The sequence below is a fragment of the Apteryx mantelli genome, unplaced genomic scaffold (assembly GCF_036417845.1).
Source record: "Apteryx mantelli isolate bAptMan1 unplaced genomic scaffold, bAptMan1.hap1 HAP1_SCAFFOLD_125, whole genome shotgun sequence".
In the NCBI taxonomy this organism is placed as follows: Eukaryota; Metazoa; Chordata; class Aves; order Apterygiformes; family Apterygidae; genus Apteryx; species Apteryx mantelli.
Genome location: NW_027118481.1, coordinates 43,364 through 61,200, shown reverse-complemented (window position 1 = coordinate 61,200; position 17,837 = coordinate 43,364). Strand labels below are relative to the sequence as shown.

General features: G+C 44.9%; 1 protein-coding gene and 1 gene segment (V, D, J or C); one reads left to right on the top strand and one right to left on the bottom strand.

The window, feature by feature from the left end:
- Window positions 1-4,789: 4,789 nt before the first annotated feature.
- On the top strand, window positions 4,790-17,825 carry DAD1 (defender against cell death 1). 2 transcript variants are annotated; one of them, XM_067316804.1, is made up of 3 exons: window positions 4,790-5,092; window positions 6,411-6,561; window positions 17,504-17,825. In XM_067316804.1, the coding sequence occupies exons 1-2, from the start codon at window positions 4,840-4,842 to the stop codon at window positions 6,539-6,541; spliced, it is 384 nt and encodes a 127-aa protein (XP_067172905.1). In that variant the 5' UTR covers window positions 4,790-4,839; the 3' UTR covers window positions 6,542-6,561; window positions 17,504-17,825. The 2 variants fall into 2 exon arrangements, with proteins under 2 accessions (XP_067172905.1, XP_013802335.1); XM_013946881.2 differs by lacking the exon at window positions 17,504-17,825 and adding an exon at window positions 7,098-7,296 and having other exon boundaries at window positions 4,792-5,092.
- The window catches only part of LOC106488036 (T-cell receptor alpha chain constant-like), a 27,104-nt gene continuing 20,937 nt past the window's right edge, over window positions 11,671-17,837 (bottom strand). The window contains 4 exon segments of the C gene segment in view: window positions 11,671-12,677; window positions 13,175-13,280; window positions 14,488-14,535; window positions 14,998-15,261. Of these exon segments, the coding sequence occupies window positions 12,647-12,677; window positions 13,175-13,280; window positions 14,488-14,535; window positions 14,998-15,261 (449 nt within the window).

Below are 17,837 nucleotides of genomic sequence, written 5' to 3'. Positions count from 1 at the left end.
GCTAGTAGCAGCTCAGCATGAACATATAATCATTCCGCCTCAGGTCCTCCACTTTTACAGAGTGCCTGTGTACCAGTGGCTCCCCCATCATCTCTGTCACTGTGGGTTTTATAGACAGATGTGGGCCCAGGTTGACAATCAAATCAGTCCACAAAGATATCATGGTATGCCTTTCCAGCAGTTACAGGTATTGTTCCTCTGTCACTTGTTGATCAATGACCTGTACCAAGGCCTGTGGGTCAATGTTTGCATTGTCCTGTTGGCCCTGGCTCATTGTACTTAAGTTTTTTAATTCGTGAAAGGCAAGGTGGTGATACTCCCATGACATACACCCAGACACACCTATGGTGAGGTGACTGTCACCCCGTGGCAGAATTCTAAAATGAGATAGACCACAAAAAAGAAGTGTCTGTTGTTGTTGTTGCCTGCAAAAGGCACATGTCTGTGCTGCTTGGGTGTGTTTCCTCATACTCCCTGCACAGAGGATAAGAGTTACAGCATCAAAAGTGCAGTAAAGGAAACACACTAATATTAGCAGAGAGGACAGGCAGGACTAAGGCTAGCATAGCTAGCTTTTTGGGTTTTGTTCATTTTTTTGTTTTGCTTTATTTTTTCCCAGCTGCTAAATTGATTGACTCAGTCATGGGGAATACAGAGTATATTTGATATTAAACCTCGAGTGTGCAGGATAAATGTTGATTCTAGAGAAGAGCATCACTGGACAGAGGCAAAAAACAGAGAGATACGTAAGGGGACCAGGAGAAAAAGGTGTTGCAGAAAAAAGGGCAAAGAATCTCTGTGGGACTTGCAAGGGGGTTAAAAGTATAAAAGATGAGAGTTACCTGGCTGCCTCATTATCTGTAGAATCATTAGATGATCATAAATCATAGAATAATATGGTTTAGAAGAGACCTCTGGAGATCTCTGGGCCAACTCCCACCTAAAGCAGAACCAGATCAGAGTAGGGTGCTCAAGGTCCTGTGCAGCTGAGTTCTGAAAATCTCCAAAATATTCAACAACATTTCAGGGGCCCTGTTCCAATATTTAACTACATTGTGGAAAATGTTTTCTGAATATCTAATTAAAATTTCCTTTGTTGTAGCTCGCGTCCATTGCTTCTCATCCTGTCTCTTGTGCACCTCCAAGAAGCTAGTTCTGCCTTCTACATACCCTCTCATAAGGTAGTTGAAAGCCGCAATAAGATCACACTTGAGCCTTTTCTTCTTAAGACTGAATAAACCCAACTGTCTCAGCCTCATCTCATGTGTTTTGTTCTGCATCACCCACCTCTGGCGGACTTGCTCTAGCATGAAAATGTTTGTCATGTTCTGGGGTGTACCAAACTGGACCCACTACTGCAGACAGGGATTCACAAGTGCTGAACAGAGGGGAAGAATCACTTCCCTCAACCTGCTGGCTACACTTTTAATAAGACAGCCCAGAGTATGGTTTATTCAGTGATTCCTCTTAACTTCTTATTCACAGAAGCCCCAAGCTGTCTTCTGCAAAGCTGCTTTCTAGCCAATCAGCCCCCAGCCTGTTCTGTTGCATGAAGTTATTCCACCTCAGGACCAGGGCTTTGCTCTAAACCTTACTGAACTTCATGGTGTTACTGTTGATCCATTTCTTAAACTTTCAAGGCCAATCTGAAAGCAGCCCTGCCTGTCAGTACAGCCACTGCTCCTCTCAATTTCGTATTGTCCACAAAATTGCTGAGAGTGCACTCTGTCCCATCGTAAAGACAATAAACTGTATAAAGACAATAAACTGGCCACCGTATCAATCCCTAAGGGACTCCACTAGTAACCAGCCACCAGTTGGACTTTGCATCACTGATCATCACCACCCTTTGAGCCTAGAGGTCTAGCTAATTTTCCACCACTTTATAATTCACATGTCCATTCTGTAGCTCTCCAATATTTTTGTTCAGTCTAGTTCTGGGGTAGTAATTGTTAACTCCCCACAAAGCATCCTTCTTCAGGGCTATGGAGGGGACACAGAATGCAGGCATTCTCTGAGGAAAAGGAATGTCTTCCAGCCTGTTTTTCTTCACATATCAGCAAGGCAACTTATTACAGGTCTCAGCAATCCTGAGCACTATGAAGATGTTGGAGTGCCCCAGGACTGCAGCCATCATCTTTGCCCAAGTCATGGTGGCACAGAGCTGGCTGGGGTTGGGAGGGTGCAGAGGAAACCCCTAGAGTTTCAGGTGCTTCATTCTGGGGGAATATGTGAATATGCAGGGGGACCTCCCCAAGAGCAACAGGTGCTGGCATTTGGATGAAGAAGCAGGGAACATGGCTGTGGGGCCATTCCCAGACACTCCTTTGCTGCTGTGCTGGACAAGAGAGGGGACCTAGGCAAACAAGTATTCCCAGAGAACCAAGAGATGTCCAGAGAATGAGCAAGTGACCAAAGCAAAAGGGTCCCAGGTTCCCTCCTGGGCTCTGCATAGAATCGCCAGGAGAACTTGCATGCTCAGGTCACACTCCCCTCTGGGACTGATGAACTCTCACCAGTGAGGGTACTGGAGGCTGCAGAAGGAAACAAGGTAATCCCCCAGACTATGTCCTAGCAAAATCATTCTGTCAATCCTTACCTCCCAGCAACAGAAACTGAGCTCAGAGATGTGGAGGATCTCCTGGGAGACCAGGACATCCAAGTTCAGCACCCAGAGGCCCCATCGCCCAGCTACTGAGAGCTGCACAGGCAGTAGAGGAAAGGAGACTTAGAGACAAAAACAGAGTATGAGACAAATCACTTCCCCCACAGCCCTTCAAGAAGTATTGGGGGCATGACCAGAGGATAGGGCACCTGCACACACCCCAGCTCAGCCCTAGCACTTACAAGCACACCCTTCAAAGGGGAAACACCCTGCATATCTTGAAATGAAAAAGGGGAATGTGTACCCACTTCCCCTGTCTACCCCACAGAGGGCTCCATTCTCCACCACATAAAAATATAAGCTGTTTTTTGGAGGAATTTCTATCCCCATCCCACAGACATACAAGCCCTTAGATAAGACATCCACAGGGGGCAAGTATGGGAGCTGGAAGGGAGCAGGGCTCCAAAGGGTCATGCTACAGGGTTGATGCCTTGATGTTGGTTGAGTGAGACACAAATATCACTTCAGTCAGAAGTGAGGGGATAAGAGATAGTCCCCACCCTACTTTTGTTTCAGGAACCTGTTAGGGAGTATCAGCTGTCTGCATCAAGAGCATTCCTAGTTTGAGAATGACAGGAAAGCTGGAATGATTTAAACAGAAGCAAGGTATAGGGTCTCTTGAAAAGTTTTTTTCTTTTATTTTCCCCTCAAACTGAAAGAAGGAGACACGTTTTGCTCTTCATCCTTGTTACAGCTCCTTTGGCCTTTCCAGGGGTATAATAAAAAATTAAAAATAAAAATAGTTTTTAATCAAAACTAAGGAAATCACTGGTTTGTCTTTCCCAGCTCTGAGAAGGGGGCCAGGCTTCCACTACTCTGCTGTAGGAATTTGGACAGTCTTTCCACCAAACAGTTGCCAAATACACACACACACACACACACACACAGAGTCTCTCCCTTCCCACTCAGCTGGGGTCACCTGAGGTCAAAGCATCTCCCAGCAAGATATTCTGTTCCTGTCTATGATGTTTTTTCTCTAAACAGGCCATTTTTGGATAAGTCAACCTCACACACCTTGCCTGACCCTGTCTATAGGAAGGGACACAGTAGTAGGGTTTGAAAGAGCATGTGCTGGTGGGAGGCCAGGAGGATGTTTGCTGTGGCTTTGCCACTGCGCAGACTTTGCCTCCCCCAGATAGCACACATGCACCTCCAAGTGTATAAGCAGGCCATTACTCACATTCCAGAGCTGTGAGACTGGCAAAAGCCCTTCCTCCTCCCCATCTCCAGATCCTGGGCCTTTTCAGCCTGTTACAATTCCCGCCGTCTGCATGAGACACCCCCAAAACCTGCCAAAAGTCATATATGGGACCCCATACACACAGGAGCAGCACTGGGATTGCAATGCTCCCCTCCCAAATGCAGCGCTGTCCCGAAACACCCAGATCCAGACTGCCCCCTCCATGGGGAGAATGGTCCCAGCTGCTCCTCGTGTTCCACTGAATGAGAATAGTGTGCCCCCAAACAAAGGCATTGGTGTCCCAAAAGCCTCTTGTAGAGCAGTAACTACCCCTAACGGGCAGCAAGACACCCCTGTCCCTCCAGATGATGGTGGCTGATGACTGTTGCTGGGCCACTGACCACCCATGGCATATGGGATTTATGACTGGATATTTAGCCTGCCTGCTGCTGGGAGGTCAGGTGTGCTTGCTTGTGGTCAGTAGCGTCTCAGGGGTGCAATTCTAGGAGGGAATGGGGTCCCCTGGATGAACGCATTACAGTTGTGCTGGTGCCTTTGCGTCGCAACACTGGTGTTCGCACTATAGCCACACGCCTGTGCTGCAGAACGGGCGCACCCGGAGCAGCCAGCGAGTTTCTCTATTCTTCCTAGCAACACCCGCCGCTTGGCTCTCATTGGTCTTGGAAAGCGCAGGGGGGTGTGGCGCAATAAAGCTTCGGCGCATGCGCTTGCTGAGATCCCCGTTTTGTCTCTCCCCTGCAGCACGTACTCGTGCGCATGCGTATAATCGTAGGCTGTGTCCCAGAGTTTCGCCCTTTTGCTGGCATAGGAAATACGCCTGCGCACTAGTAAATGAAGTAGAAGCGCAGTTACAGTTGCGCATGCGTACCAACTCTAGTATTATAGTGACCATGCGCTGTATAGTAGTGTCCCGGAAGTGCTTGTAAACGTCCTTTCCGTCCACCTCACCTTCTCTTACTGGCTCGGCGGAACCATGTCGGGCGCGGCGGGCTCTGGCTCCGGTTCCGGCGCGGGGGCCGCGGGCTCGGTCGGCTCGGTGGTGCGGCGGTTCCTGGTGGAGTACGGTAGCGGCACGCCGAGCCGTCTTAAGGTGCTGGACGCCTACCTGCTGTATGTGCTTCTCACCGGAGCGCTCCAGTTCGGCTACTGCCTCGGCGTCGGTACCTTCCCCTTCAACTCCTTCCTCAGCGGCTTCATCTCTGCCGTCGGCAGCTTCATCCTTGGCGGTCAGTGCGCCAGGCCAGTCGCCCTCTTATCCCCTCCCCCCGCGCGGCCCTTCTTGGTAACCACAAAATCTACTTAGCAATTGCGGACTCCCCTTAACGATGCTCGAACCTTCTGTAGCGACCTTGGAATCCCCGGCAATGCCCATATTGCCCTGGCGATCAAACTGTTCCCCTAGAAATAACCCAAATTTTCATGGTAACTGGGGAATACCCTTAGCAATGCCCAAGCCTTCCCTGGCAGCCATGGAATCCCCTCACTAACTGTGAAATGCCATTAGCGACCCCCAAACCTTCCTTGACAACCAGCGAATGCCTTTAGCTACCTGGGAAGAGCCTTAGTGGCCCTCAAACCTCCCCTGGCAGCTAGGGAATCTTTTTAGCAACTTTCAGAATTTCTTCTGGCAGCCAGGAAATCCTTTTAGTAACTGTGGATTCTAGCAATCCCAAACCTTTCCTGACAACAAGGGAGTTGCTATAGCAGCCATGAAATTCCTTTAACAAACAGAGGACCAGCTCTAGACATCTCTAGAGCTCATGGCTGTGTGTAGCAGCCTGGGATTCTCCTTGGTAACCTTAGAACATTGAGTTTTGCCTGCTGATCTCTGCATCCTAGCAACCTCAAAGGTTGTTCCCTAGCAACTGCTCAGTTTTTGGCAACTACAGAACATCCCCAAGCTGTGGCCCCCTAGCAAACATGAGGCACTGCCTAGCAGCTGTAGGACAAATCATAGAAGCCTCAGACTGTTTCTTTGTAGGATGTTCCACAGATGCTGTGAACCTGCTGGGTGCTGCCCAAAACTCACCGCAAAACCTGCCCCCTTGTCACACCCCAGTTTTCTTAGCAACCCCAGAGTGTCCCTGCTTTTCTCTGGCAGTCAAGGAATCCTCCCAGTTAGCATCTTGTGTTGGTGTCGTTTCTTAACAATGATCCCATGGTGACCCCAGCCCTTGGCAATAACTGTTTCAGGATGCTGCTCTCCCATAATACACACAAAACTACCTTGTTCCTGCACTGCCCTACTTAACACACAGTTGTTTTCATGACAGTGCTATTTCATGGTAAGCCTGTTCTCCTCAGGACCTACTTGGCCACCCCTTATATTGTAGTGGTCTGGAAGAGCTGAGCCTGTATCAGCCCCGTGCATATCCTATGCCTGTGTCCTGCTCACCCTGTAACAAAGGTAGAGTCATCTTTTTTTGTAGTACCCTGGTGGAACAGTGACCCAGGCTGTGGTGGACTGCCCCAGCAAGGCCTTGCTTCCTGCCACAGCTTTCTTTTCTGATCCCTAACGTCTCATTCTCTCTCCCTGACATACAGTGTGCCTCCGGATCCAGATCAACCCCCAGAACAAAGGCGAATTCCAAGGCATTTCACCGGAGCGGGCATTTGCTGATTTCCTCTTTGCCAACACCATCCTGCATCTTGTCGTTATCAATTTTGTTGGCTGAGCTCTAGAAGATACTATGAGGTACTGACCCATGGGGCCGTGCAAGGGGCAGCTTCAGCTCACACAGCTTTAGTATTTTGGAGTAGAAAGACAGAGAATCCAGGAATCCTAGCTCCCGGTTCCCTCTTGGCCAAATGCGGTTAAGTCATTGTCCTCAGGTTGATTTAGGACTTGGACATAGGGCTCCTTGGTTTTGTATGTGTTTTTTTCAGGTTTTATCATTTACAGGACAGTTTAACCTGAAAGAAATCTACACATTTCTCTCTGAGAAGAGAAATTCCCCTTTTTCCTTTGAAAGAGGAGCTTTGGGAGCTGGGACTTCAGGGTTCTGTCCCTGAGGGTGGATCCTGTTTGGAGGCCATGGTAAGGCTAATGTCCAAACCTGAAGTTTCTCAGCAGATGAGCAAAGGAAATTTGGAACAGGGAGAGTTTGAAGCTAGAGAGTGGAGAGCGTACTCTAGTTACTGCTGCAAGGGACCACAAGATCATTGGAGATTGTTGGGTATTTCCTCTCCCTGTGCAGAAACTTTCTTCATGCTATCTTTCTCTCTTTCCAGGTCTTGAATTCCTCTAGTGCTCTGATGCCAAAGCCTCACACTGGGAAGTGCTCTTCCCCAGCAGACTCTTACCTACTTCCTTGGTGGGAGAAGGGGAAGCAGGAGTAAAGATTTTTCCACAGACTCTCCTATGGAGGAGGGGTCTTCTGTTTCATTCCAGTTACTGTAATCCTTTCCTTCAATAAAGCCCTTCATAATAGTGCTGTCTCTTCCCTGTTGATGACAGATACAGAGGTTCTTCTGACTCTCTAGGTCCTTTCAGCTACAACTCCCTGCTTTTACCCCCACCTCCTCTGCCGTTCTACCTAGCAGGCTTTTTTTTCAGTGTCCCACTTTCAGGGGGAAGCAGGAAACAAGTTGCCATGGAAACTCATATGTCAGCCACACTTTTCATCTCCGTGTTTCCTGCCCCTTTATCTCATGGAAAACATCTTGCCAAAATGCCCCCAGGTTTCAAAGCTGTGGAAAACTCATTTTAGACTGAGGTTAGCTGTCATGAATGGAAAGGAGCCAAGGGAGTCCTCTAGCACATCCCCAGCATTATCTGTCTTCCCCTCCCCCCAGGCCCTCCCATGTCCCTCAAAGGCATATGCCCCATTCTTGTCTTACAGCCTCACTATGACCTGGTAGTGATACAGCCACCTTAGCACAGTGTTGGCTTTTCTGCAGCCTAAAGTGCTGATAAACGCAGGTGAAAAGAGCTGCCAAGCTGTGTCAGTGCCTTGGGCAGAGCTGCACTCAAGCTGTTCCAGCTCTGTGAAGAAGGCCACTCCTCAGAATAAACCTTCCTGAAAATCTTTCCTCTCTAAGGGATGATGAAATGCTTAAACTCAATGGCTCTGGCTCTTGGCCTTTGCCTTCTTAAGCCGAGGCTGACTTCTGCATTGAGGCCTACTGCACCTTTGCCCTGACAGGAAAGTTAGAGCCCTGTAAGGATCAGATTACGGGCACAGGTTGGGATATTATGTGCTGCTGGGGTAACTCCAGCAATAACCTCCCCAGCTTTGGCCACAGAGTTAACCTGTGTTACTTTAGGGTGTGGGGCTCAATCATTGTGCTGATCCTGCTTCACGCTTGTCTGGTTTGTTCTACAGTTGAAACACTGGATAGGTAAAATGTGTATTCAGCTTATGGTGCAAAGAAATCCTTATCTGCTGAGATGCAGAAAATAAAACATGGGGTCCAATAGCTTCAGCTTCTCAGCACTAGATTATGGCTCTTGTTTACCACCTTTCTTCCTTTTAGCACTTCTGGCTGTGCTGCAGCCATTAAGTCCATAAAAGCTTGAAACCTGGAGCTTCTAAGTCCCTTGCCTAATATAGACTCTGAAGAGTAAGGTTTGAGGGCACAGGGCTTTCCCTTTTCTTGACGGATGCTGTCCCGGTCTGTGCTGAGTACAGAGAACTTGTGCCAGCTCTTAGCTCCCTCAGGCCATTAAGCAGCATTTGTTCATGAAAGTATGAGCTCTAAACTGATGTTAGGGTGCTAGAGGGTAGCAGAGATGGGACTGGACAGCATGCAGAGATAGTAAATGAGCTACTGAGCTTTTTTTCCTCATAAGAAGAGCCCTCACTGAGCCAGACAGGTGACAGACAGAGCTAACTTGTTCACAGGAGGAGGAGGAACACACTCAGGGTCTCCCCTTTGCCATTCCTTCTGCTGCTGTTTCTAAGCTGCGAGTGCCTCCTTGTGGGTTTGTCTAGCTCAGTCTACCCTGTCCTTTTGTTTTAGAGAGAACCTTAGAGGCTAGGCCTCCATGTGGCCACTTGTAAGAACTGCACAGTAGCATGTGAAAAAAGAAGAATTGAGTATGTTCTGAATGTTTTTGGTTTTGTTTTTTCTGATTTTTACTGACTTTCAGTGCCTCTGGTTGCCATAACCTCAGCCCAAGATTTCAGGTCTTATTAGAGCTACTTCCACACCTGAATGAGCTTCACCAAATTTATAGGGATCTTCAGACTCTGCTCTTTAGGAATTCCATGTTAGGGTCCCTGTTCATCCTGTAAAGAGGCCAAGAGGTTGTTTCTTGGACAAAGTCGTGTTTAATAAGGGGTAGCAGAGGCAGGGAAGGGTGTTTTCTCCAACAAAGCCATTACAAAAGATGCAATTTCATCTCCAACCCATAGTTAGGGGGCCAGAACTGACATAGGGGACAGGTGGACAGGATGGACCATGGCAACATTTTCCCTGCCACTGTGAGATGACTGTCTGGCATGCTGCTTTTTCCTCCTTTTTCTTTTGACTAGGGAGAAGTAGAAGGATTTTCCTGCATAGATTCATTGCCTATATAATGGGGTACAGAGACCTATCAGCAAATGCAGAAATCTTACATGCCACTAAATTCTTCTTCCCTGCCCCCCAACACTCTTTTCAATTTCTCTTCTACCCTCCTTTCCCCCACCTACACTATACATGTCTCAGTCTTTCCTGTTCTGCCCACAACAACTCCCTCCACCCAAGATTAGGCTGTGGTGAGAGGGCAGGAAAGGAGGGTGTCTTAACCCCGTTCCACTTTGGCTTGTGGTCTAACGTCTGCTCTCTTCTCCCACATGTTTTTCTGCCTCCCTGCCATCTGCCATACCAGCCCTACTCCCTCTACCTTGTATTTTTGTGCTCCGCTTTCCGGAGGAAGCGGTTTTTGCGATAGGGCTGAGGGGAACAAGGTGACCCAGATCTCGGTTGTGTCGTCATGGAACTTGTTATGCATACTTTTCCCTTCACCGCCTGGGCCATGAGACCCATTCTGCTTCCTGTCCTACTTTGTTTTTTCCTGCCCTCATTTTCCACTGTGGTTTTGCTCTCTTATGAAATAAACAAGAAAGCACAAAGGGGCAATGGGGTCACAGATGATGGTGATGAGAGACTGAAACCCCAGTATCTGAAAGTATCTTCAAACTAGACCTACAAATTCAGTGTCTTGGAGATCACATGCTAACATTCATTTCAGTCAACACATTTAACTTCATGTATACGCTCATCCCCTCACTCAGCCAATCTTATAGTTGGGGTCATTTACCCTGGAGGAGAAAAGATTGAGGTGTGTAAACAGAGGTTTACAAGCAAACAGTCCTTCTTGACCCTGTGGTCAGGAGTGGGTTTGAAGTGCAACAAAAAAGATTTAGCATGGATAATAAATAAAAAGATGTTGCAAAAGGTAAGGGAATGTGGAAACTGCTCTTGCACATCCCTGAAGTTTTTAAAGCAAGGTTAATCAGTTGGGAGTGTGTGAAAGTGGGACCGATATTGCCTTGTAACTCCAAAATGGTCTAGACAGCTGCATCAAGCTTTCTTTTTCCGTGTTGCAGTAGCCCTAATAACGAAAAAGTTGAAGCTTCAAGAGCATTTGCTGACTGGAATTTAGGAGTTTAAATACCCATGGGCTTTCTACAGCTAGGGAAAAATGAGACTGGCTCTTCTGCCAAGGAAGGGGTAGGAGAATGAATCCCTCAGCATCTGTGCTAAACTAATCCGAGTAATCTGTGCTAAGCTAATGAGAGCAATAGGCCTGGAAATTTTGAAGTTGTTGCTGAGCAGGAGGGGTTAGTGACTCTCTGTCATTCTGTGACAGGCCACCTACTCAGTGGTCAGGTGGCAACAGCATGATACATGATCAGGGAGATTTTGATGTTTTGCTGTTCAGCACTGTGGACTCATATCTTGTGGTAGGTAACTTGGCATGTGCTGTGCAATGGCTGCACACAGAGAAACTCTCCTGCATGAAGCACCAGGGCTTTTGATTAAAAGCATTTGAAGCATTAGACTTTCCAAAATCAGAGACCCTTGCAATGACTGTGAATCCAGTAGGGTGAGAAATAGCCAGTGAAAGAGAAACATCCCTACCAGTCTGGTGAGTTTTTGCTGCCACTTAATTTGGGCGCTGGTGTGAAGGTACAAGTGAGTTTCGAGTCCTGCTGAGAGTGCATGTTTCCCTCAGAGCACCCTTCTCATCTCTCCCTCCGGAGAAATCTCTGGTGCTTCAGAAGAAGATAGAAACAGTTGTCACAAAAGAAGAAAATGCCTTTCTCATCTTCCCAATGACAGGCTGAACCTTAAGACACAGGCCAGTCAGTTTGGTATCATTAACACAAACCAGGCACCTTGTTCCCCAGTGAAGCTTGTGAATGGGGGACAGTTAGAAGCAGGATACTACAGGCTACTACATCCCCCATAGCACTAGACATCTGCCTTTAAGAACCTGGATCACTTCCTCATCCTCTCAGTGTGATCAAGCCATGTTTCATCCTTTCTTCCACATAGCACTGGTTCCACTCTTGGAGGAGACCTGCTTTCCTCCATTCTGCCTCCCTCCAGGCCAGCCAAGCTGTCCTTCCCCCCCACCGAATACAGTCAGAAAATGTGTCTGATTTACGGAGAAAAGAAAGTTTGTAGCCATTCCCCCCACAGTGGAACAAGCTAGCCATCACAAACCACACCACCACAAACTGTGGGCAAGTCAGACTGAAGGAAAAGTTGTATTTTGTCCCTCCTGTTACCCCTTCCCTTCTTTATCCCAAAGGCTAAGATCACTTCCAAAGCTCATCTGAAGGGTAAAACAAGTTCCTCAAGCTAAATATACAAAAGACAAGCAAGTTTATTATTATTGATAAGAATTGTTTAACAGTTGCCAAAGGCTTGAAGAAAAGTCAGTACATCAGAGTGATTGGCAGTACAATTCAAGACTTAGCAGCATGCAAATTTCACATGAATGCATTATTTTTAAGGAGCACACACACAAAAAGAGATAAGTATTTCAGTATTGTTTTATATCATGGTTAAAAAAAAAGAAAAACTTATTAGGAAATCTAAGGTTGTTAGACCTAAACAAAAAGAACAGAAGTAGTTTGTATTTGTAGTAAACGCAAAGCCAAATATTAAGCTGGTGGAAATTCAGGAAATGTTAAGGAAGAACAGATTAAAAAAATATTAAAGAGCATTTTTTTTCTTCTATGATAATGAAGTGAGAATTTCACTAAGTTCAGTACTTCTGGAGATTTAGCAGCATATCTTTTAGGGAAAAAAAGATACCCTGCTCCTATCTAGCAAAAGACAGCAAGACACGATGCACAGCACCCTGAATGAGACTTCCTTTGTTTTTCAAAATTTTTCATTCGCAACTGAAATAGGGGTGGCGGGGCAGGGCAGGAAGTGTCCTCTCTAAGATATGCATATGTGAAAGCTGTCAAAATATGAAATATTCACACTCAAGAGATATTTAGCTTGCAGCTTTCAGCAACGCTCCCCCAAGCAGAAATTGTACAGGTCATTTTAATGCAAGTAGAAGGGATGTTTGACAATCTATAATTAATAGCAATCTGTGCTTCATGAAAAATTGACATGCTAAATGATTCAGGTATGTAGGAGAGCAGAATTCCGAGAGTTTAAGCTTATTTTTGAGTAGCTTTGTAATAATGCAAATAAAGCAACTTAGCATATAATGGCTGGCATGATATACAGAAACAGCAAGTGTTATCTGTTGCAACAGAAATTCATTTGTTCCTTCTTGCACGTGATGCTACGGCAAAGCAATCTCAGCAAATTTTTTTGGTACTTCAAGTCTGTGCTCTCTGGTTACTTTCATTCCTGAAACAAAAAATAACAGTTTATTAAATCATGATTTGGGTTACAGTCACAGCTAAATAATCATAGACTGGGTGTGTCTTGGCAATAGAAAGAGGAGAAAGGGACACTGGGCCAAAACTAACATATTAGGTGTGAGGTCTTAAAGCCACTAAGCATCAAACTTTCCTGGCTGGAGATTGATCAGGGAATGAATCTGATGGATGAGGACAGACAAGGAAAGGAAGTAGGAATAGGAGAGATATATGCCTAGAAAGAAGAAAAAGTTAAATTTGCATGCAGATAAAGAGGGATAAATAGAAATATACTTGGAGGTGGGGAAAGAATTATATGGCCAAGTAAAGATCTGCAAAGGAGTGGAGGGACTGAATTAATGGTAGATAAATGGTCCATGGACAGACTGCATAAACAGCTATTACAGAGAGGAGGATCACTCATAGCTATTGCACTGATCCAAACATTTTCTGTCAGAGTCTTCACCACCCTCTGTGAACACTCACTTTTTTTTCCACATAAGCATTGTCATTAGTACATTAAAAATTATTCCTTTCATTAAAATTATTTTCAGGCCCAGTTGTGAGAATGACAGCAGGTTCAGCTTCTCATCTGTAAAAGAAATAATAGAGAATGAAAGTCACCAGAGAAGAGAGATATTCTAACTTCCAGGCAGACTTAATAGTGCTTTTAATGAAGCTTGTTCCACTGTGCATGATAGAATTAGCTATTAGAATAGCTAAAGAGACAGTAAGCAGAACTGTCTCAGTGGGAGACTTTCATTCCTTCCAGTTCATGTCTCAAAAGCCATGTTTTCATCCAATAACTATTTGATTTTCCAATAGGCAAGTATGCCAATCATCCAGCTATTGCTAGAAGCAGTGTGCTATGAAACCAGGTTGCTGGAAGAGTGCCTCCTCCCTTTCCCCATGTATTTCTTTAAGAGGGGCAGGGGGAAAGCAATGTAAATTTTATTCAGAAAACATAAAGTCTGTTTGGATGTTATGTTTGTCTTCATGACAAAGCCATTTTCACCCAAAAATACATTGATCTGTATTTGGGAAGTGGAAACTTGTTATCAAAAAAACGCTTTATATATAACTTTGAAAATCTCTCTCTGAAAAGATTGGTTGAGTCAGCGAAGTTTACTGATGAGTGTTTTTCTGAAGTGGTATTTTGGAAATATTTGGCTATCTGGTTTCTTTTCAGCAGGCCTCAGGTTTGCAAAAGTACAGCTATTCTGCAAACAGGGCTAATGCACAGGCAGGCCCAGCTGCTTTGAACTAGCAGGAACAGCAATTGCTTGGGCTTCAGCACTGGCTAATATATGCCCGCAGCCACAATGAGCTGAATTAGAGCCTGCTCAGATACACCTTGTCTTTATTGCAACATTGCTTCTGAACACACGCAGTAGAAACCACCTGCTTATCTTTTGGTTCATTGGGTGTTTGTGCACCCAAAAATAAAAACAGCTCTTTTGAAGTCTGAAATGCAGACATTCACTGAAGCTGCCTTAAATCATTTTACAGAAGCTTGTAGGGTAGGGAATGGTTATTTGGTAAGACCCAGCTAGAATATATGTCCACTGACTACAGTGGTCACGTAAAATGACCAGCTCAGATCTGGAAGTCCACATTAAACCAAATGACTTCCAGGATTGATGTTTAAATCCTGTGGTACCCATTTGGAAATTCACAGTCTGAGCTTTTTCCTGCAACAGGAATTCTGCAAACAGGGAGGGCAAGAGAATATTAGCCAAAATAGGAAGGCTTTTAGTCTAATCAGGTCAAGCTTTACACTTAAAATGCTTTGTTCGTACCTGTCCTGAAGTGTTGAGACACCCCTGTTACACAGACAGTGCGGGCACCTGCAGATAGTAAAAACAAAGTTAATTAATATTAGTAACGGACTTCGTCAGAAGTTTATAAAGATGTTTCTACTTAGAAGGGTTGGGTTAGAGTCTCCAGCCATTACCACCTCCCATAAACACTCACTTCTGCTATTTTCTGGGCAAGTCTAGGATAAGATCTAATCAAGCACTAGTGTTGCATCAAACAAAGCAACTTCAAGTTTTATATCCTCCACAATGTGATTTTGAGATCTCTCTCCTGTGACTGTACCAATCTACTGACCCTTAGTCTTGTTTCCACTGAGGAAGAGGGTAAAAGAAAACCTTTTAGAAGCAACAGGACAACGTTCCTCCTCCACGAGGGAATATAGTTCAGCATTGCCTGCAGGGTTTGTGGGACTTGTTCAAGTCTTGCTCATACTAATTGTGCAGAGAACAGATCATCCCTAGCCCCATGCACACATATCACAATGACATTACCACTTTCAGGATCCTCGCCTTCCAGCTCTCCAAACCCGTCGTGCTTTGCGCCACACTGCGTTTCATTTTTCTTGGTCCAGTAGGTTGACACGTAGCTTGCTTCCTGTTTGTTCTCAGATGTTACCACCTCCACAACAGCATCTGTCTTCGTTTTATTCATCTTAGATGTAAGGTTTCCAGGGGAGTAATCTGTGATAAGGCACATTTCCAAACTTTCATCATCTTTAGAGGTCAGCCTATAGACTGAAGGAGATGGAATAACATCTGGAAGGGGAGAAGAGCAGAGAGAGATGACAGTTCACAGTTGCAGTTCCTTAATTTACAGACACTTGAAGTATGGAGGTTCCTCCATGATCTCAGTGAGAAGTTGTTTGATCATAGGCATCTTGTGCTAAGACACTTTCAGAGATCAAAGGCTTTCAGAGTGGAGCAGCAGAGATTTGTGCTGGAACCACAGGTAATGGTGAGGCAGGATCCCTAGAGCATTTCTAATGACACTTAGTTGAGCATCCAAACACTAGATGTCCATGTGTGACTTATTCATTCCTCTCTGTAACAGCTCGTTCACCTCTACCATGCAACCTGGGATTGTTATTGGATCTTGACCTGAAAGAATTTAGGGTCCTAGATGACACAGGCAGAGAGAGCACACCATTCTTGCTTCACTGACTTGAGAAAACATGTGCCTGGAAAGGACTGAGCAGTGTGGGGCTACTGAAGAACACTGACATTACTCTTGACTTCCTCTCTTCCACAAATGTATTATTAAATCCATCACTGGCATTCAAATTCCCACTACCTCCAATACTGAAGGACAGTGGATTAACTAAGAAGTCTTAAAGTTGTCCACATTTACTACCAGTCTAGCTAACTCTGTTCCTATAAGAAAAAGCAAGGAAAGCTATTACACAGTAGCAACATGTGCTTCCTTTTAGGGAAAGAAAGATTAAACAAATAAAGCTTTCACTATATTCTGACACCTTAGAGTGTAGTATATGTGGCAGGGCTGGGGGGGGAGGGAAACTGCTAAATTTTGCCCTGTGAAAGAAGGTTTTTGTTACTAAAGGCTGCAAATCTAAGACACCTGGTTTTGATTTCTGTTTTCTGGCTTCAAATTCTGCTTGCAAGTCAGTTAGACTAGGATTTTCCACACATCTCAAAACACTACCTGTGGTTAAACTTTTTGCACATTCAATTTGGTAAACATGTACCCCAGGCACGCATTTCTTCTTGTCCAACTCTCAAAATCTTCTGATTCTTCAAGAAGGTGTTTTCCCAAAGTTTTGTTCATGCACAATGATAAAATGTTATCTGTATTGCAATACTCTAATGGTGAATAGATAAAACATGATTAAAGACATACTGGAGCCAACATGTATATTTGAGGCTCTGAGCAACCCCTGGCTGCATTTTTCAGTTGCACTCCTCAATCACAGGTTTGAACCTGAGCTTCAGTTCACATCTATAAACTTACAAAGGATTATTGTGTAGGTTTCAGAGCTTAGATTAATGTTTGCTTAGGTCCTGCTCACACACAAAGCTGATAAGTATTATTATAGAAACAGCAAAGGTAGTTCAGCTCCCAGATTAAGAAGTTTTCAGTTCTCGCTGGGAAAGTTTGTATGGCTTTTAGAAACTGTCTCAAAATCTTATTGAAGCATAGGTTCCTAGTTCCATCACTGAGAGAAATGTTTCTCGTCTATTCAATTACCAACTGTCAACACCTTAGAGAAATATCCATGATTTACTGGTGTCAACTCAAAAGGACATCATCTACAAAGCCAAGTGGTCCTTTTTCTGGCCTTTCTCACGAACTACAGTTCATCTATCCCAGGTTGCTCTGGCTTTGAAAAACCTAATAAGGCTGCCACTTTCCTGACCATGAAGAATTTGGCCTAATGTTGTATATCCTGCCTTCTCCCCACTCCACCCCACCCCCATTCCTACTTATTGTTTTGGAATTCTGTGGTAATTTATTAGGGAAAGGAAGACAAGAACAGATGAAAAGTTGGATAGTGGATCCCTGCATAAAATACAGATGACAGAAGATGTCATTGTTAGTTAATTAGGGATACTAAAGAAAAGAGGATGAATTGATAGAGCTACTTTGCTTCCCTCTTACAGTGAATGCTCAGCTACATGTCCACCTCTCTCCAAATTAGGGTGTTTTGTTTCCTTTCAAACTGTGCAATGCTTTTATCTTGAGCAAATACAAATTAATGCCTGTTTTTGCAGGCAGCTTCGGCAGCAACTGCTTTGCAACATACTTGTTTCTCATTCTTGCTCAGGGTGACTGCTGGCTTTGTTTCAACACCAGAGGCTGTTTTCTGATAAGTTCCTTTGCAGATTTTCACATTGCTATTAAAATTTGCAGAGCGCGGTCTTGATAAATATCAACTATTATAACCACAGTGCTGTGACCCATGTTTCCTGTTATTCTGTCTTAATGAATTGGTGGGTGTGCTGGAGATGCTGTATTGATATCTATGATCTTCTTAATTTACAGGAAAGTTTGAGGAGTAGATGCTCAGTGATCTGAGCCATCCACCTGCCTAATTTCATCCTTACTGAAGGACATCTTCCAGGTAGAAGAAGAGGAGATATATGAATGCTATTCCTGGCTAGTCAACAGAAAAAGCCAACTTCAGAGGGTGATTTCAGGGAGAGAGCAACAGAAGCCTGTTTCAACATCAGACCAAGACCTGTACCTTTTTTTCCAAAGCAGGTGCAGTAGAAATCTTAAACTGACTTAACACACAACTTGGATTATGTATTGATCCATCTCGGTCTCCATTGCCTCCAAAGTAAAATTTCTCAATCTCTGGTCAGACTGGAATCAG

Bases quoted from the DNA above. Each gene is read 5' to 3' on its own strand.
- DAD1 (XM_067316804.1), top strand. From the start codon at position 4,840: ATGTCGGGCGCGGCGGGCTCTGGCTCCGGTTCCGGCGCGGGGGCCGCG. The intron at 5,093-6,410 runs GTCAGTGCGCCA...CCTGACATACAG, and splicing joins CGGCAGCTTCATCCTTGGCG to TGTGCCTCCGGATCCAGATC.